Below are 15278 nucleotides of genomic sequence, written 5' to 3' on the forward strand. Positions count from 1 at the left end.
CACACACACACACACACACGAAGAGAATCGTAGACAGAGTGAGAGAGAGACTGTAAAAAAAATCTTTAATTGCAATAGTATCTATTTAAACCAGAATATTCGTGCACACAGAGGTAAGGGGTTGACTAGGAGCCAGAAGTTGAAATGTCCATTTGGTATTAAGAGGCATTGATGGGAAAAAAGCAAGATAAAACAGCCGTGTAATAGTTCAGATGCTTTTATTTAGAACATTAAGAGTATTTTCAAAAGTAGACTTCACTGTTTTTCCACAAACCAGCAACAGTTTTCTTTTACAGCAGAAAACTGTTTTTAAAAAACATGCATTTCTGTTATTATAGTGCAAACAATATGCTGGTCACCTAAGATGCATAATGGCTATGCAAAGTCAATCAAAATAATAAAAAAAGTGCATTTAAACTTGAACATGCTTTGGACCATACCCACAACATATCACACATGTTGTATGACCCTGTATACTTTCTGCTCATGTGTATTCTCTTGTCGTCTGCATAGACAGTGTACATTTTAAATTCACATTCAATGTTCCTATGCTGCAATCCTGCAGGCAATGCAGTATAATGTTTGTTGATCTGTTACAGTCACCTGACCTGCATGCAATGGGCCTGGTAAAAAGCAGTGTTTCAATGTTTATATACTGCATGTCAAACAATTTCCTCGTTTTTATTTAACTTCTCTTGGTAGCCCTCTAAATGGGCCTAATTGAAAATGTGTTATGTCGGTCAATTTCAACAGACAAGCTAAATGTTCAAGAGGAGCTGAAACTTACCTGCACTAGAAGCTGTCGAGTCAATAGTACACATCAACATTGTTTTTTTGTTTGTTTGTTTTATTTTGTGAGTGTTACATAGGCCTACTCAATTCTTCTTAAAGTATTTATTTTCTGAATCTTATTAATAGGCTACGCCCGGCTGTCGATAAATACAGTGACTAGACAAATGGCTTTCAATATCTTTAAAATATTTATTAAATTAAACTAGGCCTATCTATAATTCAAAGATGAAGGTAAAAACGCAGTTGCTCTCTATTGTAGAGTGTTAATTTTGTGCAAAATGAATCGATATGGAGAAATTAAAGCAAAATGTAATGAATGAATCCTATCACCCTTTCCACAATAGGGGCCTACTTCTTTAAATAAACATTTTCCACTGCAATTACGAATTCCCACACTGCCCTCTCTTTCAGCGAAAGCGATTCTAAGACACGTTATATTGATCTAAAGCTCAAGTCTGCATTTGGATACAGTACACAAATAGCTTAATACCAATCATTTCTTTCCATCTTGAACTTGGAATGGCCAAACATGCTTGAAAATATGGGCAGTTTCTACCGAAAATGTGTATATCCACTTGTTTTCGTGTATTTCAGGTTGTTGTGAGTCCCATAAGGATTTCCTTTTTATCTTGGTTTACGCGATAAACAGAACGAGAGTTAAATGCTGTCTTTTGTCCTGGCTTAGAATCAATTTCAAGTCCGTGTTCTAGATGTCGCTGTTGACCACGTCTGCAGATCTGAATCATGTGTCAAGGAGTCCACGTGATGGGAAAGGAGGCTGCGTCTCAAGGCCATTTTCAAATTTCATTGGTGAGATTGTCATGTGGTGGTGGAGAGGCACCCAGAGTTACGCGGGGGATTGTTTTGCTAGATATGTCAGCTTACAAAGGACACATCTCTGCTCTTTAAAAAATCCTCTCCAAAATGTCATTTCCCAATAGCTCTCCCGTTGCCAATACGTTTTTGGTTGATTCGTTGATCGGGGCTTGCAGAACAGACAGTTTTTATTCTAGCAGCAACATGTACATGCCATCCAGTGCTGAGATGGGAACTTACGGAATGCAAACCTGTGGACTCATGCCGTCTCTCGGCAAAAGAGGGGAAGTTAACCACCAAAATATGGGCATGAATGTCCATTCCTACATACCTCAAATTGATAACTGGGCAGATCCGAATAGGTCTTGCAGAATAGAGCAACCATCCAGCCAGATTCCCACTTGCACATTTTCACAAAATATAAAAGAAGAAAGCAACTGCTGTATGTACGACAAAAGAGCAAAGGACAGTTCGTCTGAGATTCCCGGGTATTCGAATATGATTCCAGAATCCTGCTCCGTTGAAGGTCCAGAAATCCCTGTCCCTGGCTATTTTAGACTGAGCCAAACTTACGCGACTGGAAAAAGACCGGAATACTGCCATGAGTCAACGAGTCCGAACGCTACACTGGTGCAATTAAACAGAGTGATTCCAAAATCGCAAGCAACGTCTTTTGTAGACATCGAGAAGAAAATCCCTGAAACTCCACATAACCGGGAGACGAGACGGACACCTACCCCAGTGGAGAGCCCCGATCCAAAGTCACAGGAGGAGAAGAATTGTTCTACTGAAACGTCTGCCTCCAGCCCAGAATTGCCACAGAAGGAAACGAAAGGTGGGTACAATAAAAGGATTAATCGCGTCGCGCTGTAATACGAACGCTCCAGCATCATAAAACCCAATATAAAACACAAACAACCCGAAAGTCGTAATGTTTAATGAGAGCCTTACTCAGGTTGCAGTAAAACGCTTTACAGGAAACAGTTTTCCACCGGACCGTGTTAGCATAAATATATTTTGTTGCCACTATCTTTCAGATATGTTTCTTCTTCTTTTATTTACAGTATACAAATACTAATAATACGAGATTTTCCTGAAGCAAACCTTTTCTTTGCTAGGTTTTATAGTATATGTAGGACCACTGAAGCTAATTAAAAATGTAGGCTATATATTGTCTTGATTCGTGGTTTTGTTGTAGGCTAGTGAGACCCTTCTAATGAACAAAATTCCACAACATTTTGCAGCTCATGTGCGGTTCTACATTGGGAGCCTTAAAATACTACGTTAGGTAATAATCATGCAATGCAATTGTGATGTTCCCTACAGTGGTGTCATAGGCAAAGACGATCTAATGATTTTCGTGTTGGTGTAGACACCAGTAAACAGTGATTACATGCATTGTTTTTATTTTCGAACTTAACTCATAAATATCAAATAAGTCAGGAAACTGCACGGGTCTGCTTTTAGGAACATACATGCACAGTAGTGCAGCAATATGGGACATTTCCATTGCAGCAGTGTTTATTGTTTGCTATGCTCATCCGACTGCCCCTCGTTTGAATTTAATATATTCTGTTTTTACCATTTCAGACTGCAAAACTGACACACCAACGAGCAATTGGCTGACAGCAAAAAGTGGACGGAAAAAGAGATGTCCTTACACGAAGCATCAAACCCTGGAATTAGAAAAGGAGTTTTTATTCAACATGTACCTGACTCGGGAGCGCCGCCTAGAGATCAGTAAAAGTGTCAACCTTACTGATAGACAAGTCAAGATTTGGTTCCAGAACCGCAGGATGAAGCTGAAGAAGATGAGCAGGGAAAACCGAATTCGAGAACTTACCTCAAACCTAACTTTCTCTTGAGCATGTAAACGAATGTATATTTCAGAAACCTCTTGGTCCTTTCAAAAAAAGGATTATCTGGAGACCATTGGACATTGTTTCTAGTTTTATTTTCCACTTTGCGATACTGTGATTGTTGCTACTTCATTTTAATTGTATTTTGGTGGTATTTTAAACGTAAAGCATTGTGTAATTTAAAATATATTTCACAGGGTAACATTAATGTGGTTTAGGTCTTAAATTATAGAAAATGACAGAAATTCATCTGCGGAGTGTATGTTTTGATATGGTCACATCGCCGCATGTAACCTTTGCTTTTGAACCCCATCTACATTGGTTTTGAACATGAAAGCACATCTACTGTTTGTAGCCTATATAGTAACTAAGTCATTACGTCTTAATAAAGTAAGTCATTTCTCGACAAATTGAATATATATAGGCCTACATTTCTTTTTACCACAACACTGTAAAAGTTCCTGTATAAAATGTGGTAGCCTATCCAATGTTAAAATGTGCGTGTAACTCCCAATGCATGTTTGTGGCATGTTTCTAGTAATAAATTGATTCTGTCAAAATAGGCTATTTCTCATTTGTTGTAGTTTCAAATATGTAGGCTAGCTGTTCTTATCAGCACTATAGGCTACACATTGTCATCACTAGTATCCCTAAAGAGCTCAGAGCCCTTGTAGCCTACACAAAATATATCCAGTAACTAGCCTCGGCCAAATCAATTCTTTCAAAAACACATGCGCTCAAATATTCAGCTGACACACATGAATCACAATAAACACCGGGGCCCGTATTAGGCCTACTGTATTATTAAAGACAATTGCGAAAAGTTTGTCTACAGGTGACCGTTAAGGTTATCATGTTAGGATCGTATGCTATCAACAGTCTAACCTCCTTGGCTCTGTAGGCGAAATGTACCATTCAGGTAATTCGGTATGTAAGATACTGTCAGCTCGTTGTTTTTTGCGGTTAGCTGGCCCATGTAGGCCTGTGATCAGGCTACAGGAGTATTTTCAAAACATCTCAAACCCATATGTAGCCTTTACGTCTGCATCTCTTTATCTTCTTTTTTTGCTAAGTCTGACATTTCTGATTATTAGTAGGCTAATGCTGAAGATAACCTAACTGCATATCAAACATGTTAATTAGACCTTAGCCTGTGTGCGCACAACAATGTGGTTATAGAAAACTAATGCTATTATTGAGATATTTCGACATGGACAGATACGAATGATTTAAATGGACTATAGCCTATGTTTATGTTTACTTATAAACATACAAAAGTCTAAAAAAAGTGAATCTTTGTGAAGTTTCATATATGTACATTTCTTCCACTTCTCTTCAATACATCTAATTGACCTGGCGTGGGTAGACACACAACTCTGTCTTTCCTTCAGACACACACACACACACACACACACACACACACACACACACACACACACACACACACACACACACAAAGAGGTGTTAGGCTTTGTAATGAATTTGAAGTTGGTTACAACGACGGACAATGGAACGTTTGAAGAGAGCATAATAATAATAATAATAATAATAATAATAATAAAGAAAATCAAATATAGTACTTAAAGTGCCATACTTTCATTATAGGGCTATATTTCTTTCACGGTATTTCAGTTTTATTCAGTTTTATTTCTTCTGTCTTCTAAGAGAAAAATATTGTTCGACAATTAGCTACTAATTGTCAACCAGCCCATTTGCCTATAGCTTATTTAATATTGACATCTATGGAGTAGCTTTGGCCTACCAAGGGTGACATGTACCGAATGCGCAATTTGACTTCCGTCAATTAAAATTGGGATATATCCAATTTAGACATCGAATATAAAAGGGCCTGCGTGTCATAAGAGCTGTCTATGAGACCATATCGCACGCCAGGTCAAAACAAGAAAAAAGAAGTGTGTGTGTGTGTGTGTGTCGTGATCTATCCCGGCACACATATTCACTTTTTTACGCTAGGAGTCCGTTTTATTAAGGACACATTAATGTATAATCAAATGCACCTCATAAAAGTTTTATTGATGGACATAAAAAACATTATGACCAGCTTCTTAATAAATACAATCAGTACACAAATAGTACATCCTGTGTCAAACTTACAAGACCATGTTCACAAATGAACGTTCCTTCTCATTGAAGGATTGTTCGAGGAATGTATAATGTAAGATTCGGCATTGAAACGTTGGTGGGTTCGTTATTTTACAGCATGTTATTAGATTTATTTTACGAGGACTTACAAGTCAGTAGTCTATAAAATACTTTACAAGGGTCGAGTATATGACATAGCCTACCTCCTGACGATATCTTGTAAGATTTTACACTTGGTTGGAATTATTTGCAGAGACATCAACGATGAGTGTCAGTTATGAAATAAAAGGGTGTATTAATCTATGTGGGGAAAAAATAGTCCGTCACACTCTAAAAGCACCAACACATTTTAAACATCAAATTCCACTGAATAGCTTTGTAATTAAAGTTTAACAACCATTATAATTTAAGCACTCATCATATGTTTACTAAAACTACGAAATCGAACAGATCTGCAGGTCAGCGGATTGATTTACTCACTGTATTGGTAAATATGATCACGTGATTCATGTAACCAATCGCTGAAGATGAAGCCAGCAAAAATACTATGATTGTTGAGAGAGAAGGTTTCCGTAACAGTGTAACCTTTTATATGACTGCGAAGGGATCCAAATATGTCGTCGAGCACAGCTCTTAGTAACTATTATGTGGACTCTATTATGGGACATGAAGCTGAGGATGTTTACGGCGCGCGATATGTCCAGAGCTCCCACAGTAGCTCCTCCAGGCCGTCAGGTGTCGGCGGAGAAAACGCTGAATTTTCCTCCTGCAGCTTTGCACCCAAGTCAGCCGTGTTCTCTGCGTCCTGGTCCTCGGTTCACCCCCAGTCGACCGCTGCAGTGTCTGGGATTTACCACCCTTACGTTCACCAGCCTCATATCACAGGCACAGACAACAGATATGTGCGCTCCTGGATAGACCCAATCTCAAACCATGTCTCTTTTTCCGGTTTCCATGCGAGCAGTCGACAGTATGGTGCTAAGCCTGAAACTGCATCGAAAAGGACCGAGTGCTCCACGTTTGAAGCCGAGAGCCCGGACGCTCCTGAATTCACATGTGGAACAGTGTCAGAATGCGCGGATAAAGCCACCAAAGATCCCGCTGGCAGTGATGTTTCCAGTCCTAGCGAGCCCAAAGACGAGAAGCAACAACAACTTGACCCAAGTAAGTAAAAGAAATTGCCCAGTGATTTACAGCCCTCAGAACTGTACGAGCAGGGTGTGTAAAACTGGAGTTTTACTAACCTATAAAAGTGTCTGGGCTCTTTCCATGGGCTGAGAAAGTGTCCCCGGCTGTAAATTGGTATTTACTATGAAACTGATAATAGGCTAACTGTATACACTCTATGAAGCAACTGCGCATATGCTCATCATTTATCCTGGTTGTTTTGTAAACAGCAGTGATCGCTATAGTTTGGTCTTTTAATAGAAGCCTAGGCCTACAGCTTAAAGTAGGACTAATTAGCTTGTTGATCTTATTTAGCCAACATTCATCCTTTTCTTTCTATATATCTCCCTTATAGGTAACCCAGCAGCTAACTGGATTCACGCACGTTCAACAAGGAAAAAACGCTGTCCTTACACAAAATACCAGACTCTAGAATTGGAGAAGGAATTCCTCTATAATATGTATTTGACAAGGGATCGCCGCTATGAAGTGGCTCGAATTCTGAATTTAACTGAAAGACAGGTCAAAATCTGGTTCCAGAACAGAAGAATGAAAATGAAAAAGATGAACAGAGAAAGGGGCAGCAAAGATCAACACTGACATATCCCAGGCGGCCAGAAAAAATGTTTCGTCCTTTTATGTGTGTTATCAGTTGTGTTTAGAATTAAACGCTGTTAGGGACCTAAACTGTTGTTTATGTTCTTTGTTCTGACACTTATAGTCCATGGGGTCGGCGAGGAACTTCTCTGCAACATTAACAACCCCAATCATTTCATATTGGAATCACATGGATTCTTATTCTGTATATCTGAACAAGGATGTTTTCTCAAGGAGCCTGGCGCATAACAAGGTGTTGGGTGATGATTCATTTTAAATAGCTTACAATCTTTGCCGGCCTTGTAAGCATTAAAAGCTGTTAAAAATGTACATTTCGTGTAATTTAAACTATTTTCACAGTGCGAGGTGAAGACGCATGTGGCAACTATTCAGTATAGGCAAAATCAAAAGCATGCTTTGCAGATTGAGCCAATTAAGAGGTTCTTGAACTATCGAATGGGATCTCCGTAAGAATTTCTAAATATATTTATCAATAACTGCTCTTGTAAATAACATTACGAACCAGTACGCACGACAAATGAAAACCACAGGCCTATCACTTCAAAAATTCTGTATTTCCTCGGTGAATTCTGATTCTGATATCCTAATCCTGATCCCGATACCTCTTGGCCGGAATGTTAGAGGATCTTTATGCACACGCACAGTGAATGATAATGGCGGCCACATAGTTTACCAGCAAATTGCAAAATGTTCACTGTGCAGGCCACTGTGAGTTGTCTTGGTATTTGAAGCAGTCACCGAAAGTCTTTTTTTTATTAATATAGTGCTGTTTTACTAAGACAAAATGTTTTTTTTTTTATTCTGGTAATGTTGATAATTGGTTTTGTAACTGTTATTGCCTTTCTGAGACTCAGTTGGCAAATAAAGACTTGTTTTCAATGCTAGCGTTGTTTGGAAGGAAAATTGTTATGAAATTCTAATTAGGGGTCAACTTAAAGGAAAAGAAGGATGTTGGACGAGGTTGCATTGTTGATGGGTATCGGCAATAAAGTGTTTGTGATTGGGAAAGGTGTTGCACAGTTCCCCCAATTTATTGTCAGACCTGTACCTATAATTGCTTTAAAGCAGGAAGAAACGTGGTCCAATAAAGTCATAGAGATGGCTAGACGTCTGGTCTAAATGAGTTTATGGGCCAGGGCTGTAATTGCACCCCTCTTTGAAACCGTCTTTCTTGGGTGTTTGTGTCTGTTGCTGACAAACAAAAATGCAGACACGCTGCTGCGGCGTGTAAATTGTCTGTCAGCAAGACTGAAAAGAAATCATCCCCCAATGCAGAGAAAGTCACGTTTATTCACCAACTACATTTCCTTTGGAGAGGGGCAAAACTTCACATTGACTCTCCTTCAAAATACCTTTTTTATTTTCCAAAATTGACAAATGGACAAAAATGCAAAAAGCACATGCAAAGTGCATGCATTAGAAGGGAGACTTTTACTCTTGTAGTCTTCCAAAATTAAATGACATGTTAATAATGTAATATGTGGATGCATCCCACGAGCTTCACGCTATAGCCTACAACTGACCTAAACATATACGGTTCTACTTGATAAAATAAAAGTCTCTGTCTAGGGTAATTAGTCTACGTCTTGTGGGTTAGCCAGACGCATAGATGAGTCCTAAAAACAATGCCTGTTTTTACTCCTGTTCTTGAGTGTAGTGCTGCGACTCATTTATTAATGTTCAGGGAATCAATTCCACTAGAGGGCAATGTGACTCTATACTACTGCATTGAAGACCCCTGTGGAGCTCAAGCCAAACTACCAACGACCATTCTACAAATGGCCTTTTGATTCATTTTGGGTGAAATCATGCAATGTGTTTTTTTTTTTGCCTTAAGCTGAGTATAATTTTAGTAAGTAGCTATTCTTTTATTCTTTTATAGTTGCAAGCAAATGACCAATTACATTGTCAAAATAATCGCTCAATAAAAATACAGTGTTCGAAGGTTGCGACACATGGGTCTAATATATTTCATTGCAATATAATTTCCAAAGACAATGAATAATCTATTCATCAATCGAAATATTATTATTAGTCCAAACTATACCATGTATTACTTCACTGGTCTATCAACATTAAATTAGGTTGGTGGTCTGGGCTCTAGCTGAACTATTCCATTAAGGGAGACGATGTAGCATATGCGAAATGTTATGTTATTGCAGTGGAGCCATAGTAAAGTCCAAACTTAAAACTGAATTTAGTTTGGTTGTTGTAGACCTATTCTGTAAGACTATACGCAGTAACTAGGTTTGCATACTTTCACTCTCCAAATCAGGTTTCCTCTTAGAATAACTTACTTGTGCCCCTGACTCTTGTGTTTTTGATATGCTGTGTCAATTCAATACAACACAGCTGGGCAATTTGCCTTAGCTCACATGTGTTGAAAATATTGTCAGCACTGGACACAATTGGGAAGTAGGAAATATAACATGGCCGTGGTGTTTCGAGAACGTTTTGTGAATCCTGTAATCCGAAGCCCCTAAAATAGGTCACAGAAAATATGAGGTTCGGTGTTTTGTAGTTGCAAGATCAAATGTACTTAATTATTTTACGATAAAACCATAACAGCACCACAACAAAGGCGTCGAAGATAACTGTGCTTTTCAAATCGCACATAACGAGCGACGATAAATTGGTGTGTGTGTGTGTGTGTGTGTGTGTGTGTGTGTGTGTGTGTGTGTTAGTTATACAGGCCTATGATGATATTCAAAATAAAGGCTGATATACTAGACCTAGTTAGTAATGCAGAGGAAAAACAAAAAGCAAAAATATTGTATATATATTGTGAGGAGTAAAGGCAAGTAAGACAAGTAAAAATAAATAATATGTAAAAGTTGCCAACAAATACCAATGATCCCTCTTTAGGAAGAGTACCTGGTGACCCCATAAGTGGGAATTGCCCAAACGATCAGCTAACACAAAATTGAACAAAGCAGTGCCTCACCATCTGACTGATTAGGAAAATGGCAAATGTGTCCTGAGGTGTGTGTGAGGCATGAAGCGTCGCTCACATTATTCACCGGCACCTGGCTTTGGGAAATCACACACACGAGAAGGCCTCACAAGCAGACTAATCGATAACAGGCACGTTCAGTCAAATTCGCTACTGTGACATTGAAAAGCTTTTTTGGCTTGCCAACCTGGTGGCTTTTCACACCGCGATGGCGAGGCTTTTCCTCCCTACATTTAGCCTAGTCGTCAGTACGGGATGTGGGGTCGGAACATGTGTGCCATGTATGACAACAGCATCGGTTTCCGGTAGGCTGCCCAGGTCCAGGGATTTTATCACCATGGGAACGTAGCAATACCGCGCGCATGTTATCAACCGAACCCTTGTGGAATTACGTGTCACAGCGAGCGCTCTAAATTTTACGGATCCGATAACTTACAAAGACAGCAGCTCTTTACGACACCGCAAGAGGCCGAGCTGCTACAATCCCACCGACTGTAAATCGTGCGGTAGTAATACTGGCGAAACACCAGAACGCCTGAATCAGGGCGCGTCTCCTTCTCAGATGTTCTCCCGGATGAGACCTCAAGGTTGGCTGTCGTAAAATTTGCTTTCACATCACGTACAGGCTTCTTGCAGCCCTCCTTTTTCTTTCAAGAATGCAGGCTTTCCAATGCTTTGCCTGTGTACCTTTTTAGTTTCTTTATTTTGTCTGGGAAATTAACAAAGCCCAATAAGCACCAAAGATGGGAAGAATACGATCATTTACATTTTTTGGTAAAGAACTGCTCATAATACACCCATATATCAAATGCATAATATATTATGGGCATTCATCAACTCCAATTCCATCAATGGAAATGGAAAGTCGGGGTTCAAGGACGTAGGCCTACCATCTTCAAATGAATTTGCTATGATAGAAATAGGAGTGGACATCATCACGAGCAGTATGTCCGATCATATAGCCCAAGCTTAACTGAAAGAAATCTGCGTAGAAAATGGCATTCCCTAGCCAAACATTTAGGACATCAAATACACACATGTATTCACTTATATTGAGACCTTATTTGGTTAGCCATCGAAATAAATCTACTAATCGAAACCTATAGGTTCTGCAAAATATAACCCCATTGATGCATTGGTCAAGAAAAAAAATCATGATTCGCTGATTTATTACATATGTGTAACAAATAATTGTATAAATCAATGTGGGCGTAGAAATATAGGGGGTGTGGGGATACAAATATGTTTACATGCGCGCAAGTACTTTCAATGTGAGCAGCCTCATTTCAAATTAAATCTACAAAACGTACACTACAAAATACTGATGCAACTTGATTGGGGTGGGGGTAGGCTACGTTCACAACGTTGCATACAAGGCATACATCTAGGCATACATTATGATTGCTTACATTCTATTTAGTTTGCATATTTATTTTACTTTCGCTATTCACAATGTGTAGAATGGTATTAACATATCGTCTCCACTCATAGACGAATAAACATTCCGTGGTCATATTCATAGTCTGTCTTGTAAGATGTACTTTGTTCATTAATTGAAACCGTATTCTCCAAGCTATTTCAGATCCAAACGTGGCATTTTCTTTTGTGGTCTCACTTTCACTGACAACACCAGTGAGAAAAACACACACGCTTAATGTTTGGCCTAGAGGGTGAAGTCTGGTACAGGGTTGAGTGAGGGGACATTTACCATTCTTTACTATTACTATTGATAATATTCTCTATGTAAATATGTTTGCAAGAGCAAGGAGATCAAATATCGTTTCGTTTCGCTCGCGCGCGCGCACACACACACACACACACACACACACACACAGAGAGAGAGAGAGAGAGAGAGAGAGAGAGAGAGCTAGATGGATTGATATGTAGATAGACAAAATAATGATGGGAAGATGGAGTATGAGAAGGGGGGGCACTACTATTTGCTACAAACCATAATATTGGCCTGTTTTGTGTAGTATTTCAATTATTAATTCTTGGGTATAATACCACATTATTTTCCAACACATTAATCTGTAATTTCAACCCAAAGTAAAATGAAAGATACTGTCCAACGTTAAATAAGGGTCCTGTTATTCCCCTATCTAGTGAAAGATGGTCAAAAACTCCCTTTCACTGGGCAAAAATGGAGGAATGGCTTCAGCCATTATGCGCAAAAAACCGAGAGGAACTGCAGCAGCCCGAAATTCCTTTTTGTTAGGAGACAATTTACAACTTGGTAATAGACCTTTTTATGAGCCTATATCGCCTGTCATTGGATGCCACTGGTCATGTGCATGAGGCAAACGTCTTCATGGCCCTTTTCCTGATTTCCCAAGCGGTTTTTTCATAGCATTCTGCAGCCAAAGCGCCCCAAACTAAACGCTCTGTATGTACCTTTCAAAAAGCAGCATTTTGTTATTAGTGTCGTTGACCAGTCATATCTGTTAAACGCTCCAGAACTTTGTAACTGTAAACATCTGTTCTACTTGACCGTGTAGGGCGCCGCTAAGGTAGGCTATTTGTAATCTGTGCAAGAAAAGGCGACAAGCAGAAATGCTTCCTGACAGTTCTGTAAAGCGAGACATAGAAGACATGGATTATCCACCAACAACTGGTGAGTGGATATCAAAAAGTCATTTTTAATTTTGTTTTTTTCCTGTTTCATTTACGAAATACTTTATAACTGAGTATGAATGCACCAGTAAGCTTATATGGAGAGATAGCAGTTCATGCTAATATCTGGAGAAATGTCTTCTGTGGCAAAGTGCATACAATCCTTTTCGATATCTCCTCTAATGTACTGGGTAGTGTGTTAGTCTACAACAAGCGTATAACTTTTTTTACTAAAAAATCAACATAGCTTAACTGTTATTAAAGAATATACATAACTATAGTGGCTACATTAATGTACTGAATGCCAACTCTACTCAAGATTTGCTTTTCTAATTTTCGCAAATTGTATGTGCTTAATCTAGTACATTTATATGGTTCTGATTGTAGCCCGTAGTTATTTAGATAGACTATCAGATCGACTATTACCTTAGAAGAAGTTTGCATTATCTGTATTTCTAATAGATGTATTCCTGTTATAAGTAGGCCTTAATGCTATAGTGCAGACGAATGATATCAATGTTAGGAAATAAAAAGGTGTGTATTTACAGTATATGGAATATTTCACAAAATGTATTTAATACGTAGGCTATACATATGTTCCATATTTTGCATATGATCACTGAGATGTAAATGTGCAAGACAGAATACCTTCAAGAGTTTATATACATTATATAGCAGTGGGAGCGGGCGGTGAGGTGGGATCAACCTTTCCTGGACAGATTATAATTTGGGTTTAGATGTTTCTGTGTTGTGATGTTTGGACTTATATGAAAGACAAAAGTAAAGAAGGGATCTTGTCAGCTTTCATGTTCACGTCTGCACCTTGAATACATTTGGACAGCAGTAATAGCGTGAATAGGTTTGAGGAAGTTGTTGTCATAAAAGAAGATATCATTGTCCCCCCTCCTTTACATTTACAATTTGAAAGTGTGAGGACGCTCTAGCTTTTTTTTGTGGTAAAGCTCTTCTCACAGCCTGGACTGGAGATGAGGGCTGCAGAACAAAGACAGTATTTCACTGGTGCCTGACAGGCAGCTGCAAAAGTATTTACAGCCTTACTGCAATGCGGCAAAGAGAGGGACGGGCAACAACCCAGTAACTGAATGTGGGGCCTAGCCTACATACACGAGCAGGAACACAGCAGTGCGGAGAACGCCATTAGCCTAAATATTTATACGCACATTTCTTTCAGTATGAAGTATTGCATAGCCCGTTAATGTACAGTTGCCCAAATCAAAATGTTGCAAAAACGATTTCATGAAGGTCATTGGTTGTTAACATAGCCTAATCCATTGCCATTAATAAACATGTTGAGGCATTTGGATACATGCACTATTTTACTGCTAAGGATACAAGAATACAACATTTATTTTACATGTTTTGGTCAATATTAGGATAGTGGGATGGAAACGTATTATTCAGTTGAATATGTGTTGAGAATGCTCTGTGCCTTTATTTTTCAAGAAAGTAACCTTTACAAAAATGTCCTACCCATTGGGCTACCCAACACACAAGTGGTTGCTTTATGAGTGTTCTAGAAGGCTAGTATTTCATCACAGTTATCCATAAAAGTATTCTGTTGTTGGATCTAATAACTAATTCAGCAAACAAAATACCTCTCGGTATTTTAGCATTCCTTCACATAATGATGCTTTCATCGTTCTCATTCGTTTTGCTTTTTGTCCACAATAATAAATGAACTATGATAATTCCCAGTGACATGTAATGGTGGAAACATGACGTCACGAGAGCAGTGGCGAGATGCGTCAACATAAGACTTGTGCCATGCGCTACTCCAAGCTCAACGGTGAGCCTATCGCCCGGCAGAAGGCGCTGTTGCCCAACACACAGGACTTCCCATTTAATCGTTCCGCATCGTTTCTCTGGGAGGTCACTGCTAAAGGCAGTGATTGGTTCAGTAAAACACGTGAGCCCCCTTTCGCTTTCCTCATTTGCCATGAACTCTATCTGTAATCTTTGTGAAACGAATGAAAGCAACTTTAGATAATTTTATTTTCTTGGTGACTGGTGAGTAATCAAAGTCTCTGAAGGTGCTAAAACGATTGATTGAGACGCAATTTATATTCCCCAGGGAAAAGGCAACAACTCGCAGGGTAGTAGGCTACAAGAATTTTAAAGGTTAAAGTTTTTTTTCCACGAATTACAAGCTTTTATGTTGTAGCTTAGTAGGACACTGTGGTCTGTCAGTCACTGCGCCAGTGACGTTTCTCATCGTCCAGCGATAACGCAGCGTAAAGCCTTGTTCATGTGATGAAGAAACTGCTTTAATGGTCACGATGATTAACTTTACCTCTCATGAAGTAAATATAATGTACTATAAACCTAAACTTTGATAC

General features: G+C 39.0%; 2 protein-coding genes across 2 annotated transcripts; both read left to right on the top strand.

Moving 5' to 3' along the window:
- Nucleotides 1–1716: 1716 nt before the first annotated feature.
- On the top strand, nucleotides 1717–3473 carry hoxd10a (homeobox D10a). Its single transcript, XM_076262640.1, has 2 exons — nucleotides 1717–2443; nucleotides 3199–3473. The coding sequence occupies exons 1-2, from the start codon at nucleotides 1717–1719 to the stop codon at nucleotides 3471–3473; spliced, it is 1002 nt and encodes a 333-aa protein (XP_076118755.1).
- A 2649-nt stretch (nucleotides 3474–6122) lies between these two features.
- hoxd9a (homeobox D9a) lies at nucleotides 6123–7424 on the top strand. The gene is made up of 2 exons (XM_076262641.1): nucleotides 6123–6734; nucleotides 7093–7424. Exons 1-2 carry the CDS (start codon nucleotides 6185–6187, stop codon nucleotides 7335–7337), a joined length of 795 nt encoding a protein of 264 aa, XP_076118756.1. The 5' UTR covers nucleotides 6123–6184; the 3' UTR covers nucleotides 7338–7424.
- The last annotated feature ends 7854 nt before the right edge of the window (nucleotides 7425–15278 follow it).

The sequence above is a fragment of the Alosa pseudoharengus genome, unplaced genomic scaffold (assembly GCF_046254945.1).
Source record: "Alosa pseudoharengus isolate Yale_2024_CS ecotype anadromous, Long Island Sound unplaced genomic scaffold, YU_APseudo_1.1 YU_APseudo_1.1_scf_3, whole genome shotgun sequence".
NCBI classification, from domain to species: Eukaryota; Metazoa; Chordata; class Actinopteri; order Clupeiformes; family Clupeidae; genus Alosa; species Alosa pseudoharengus.

Excerpts from the sequence above, each read along its gene's own strand:
- hoxd9a (XM_076262641.1), top strand. The coding sequence starts at position 6,185 with ATGTCGTCGAGCACAGCTCTTAGTAACTATTATGTGGACTCTATTATG. Across the intron at positions 6,735-7,092 it reads GCAACAACAACTTGACCCAA|GTAACCCAGCAGCTAACTGG; the intron begins GTAAGTAAAAGA and ends TCTCCCTTATAG.
- hoxd10a (XM_076262640.1), top strand. The coding sequence starts at position 1,717 with ATGTCATTTCCCAATAGCTCTCCCGTTGCCAATACGTTTTTGGTTGAT. Across the intron at positions 2,444-3,198 it reads GCCACAGAAGGAAACGAAAG|ACTGCAAAACTGACACACCA; the intron begins GTGGGTACAATA and ends TTACCATTTCAG.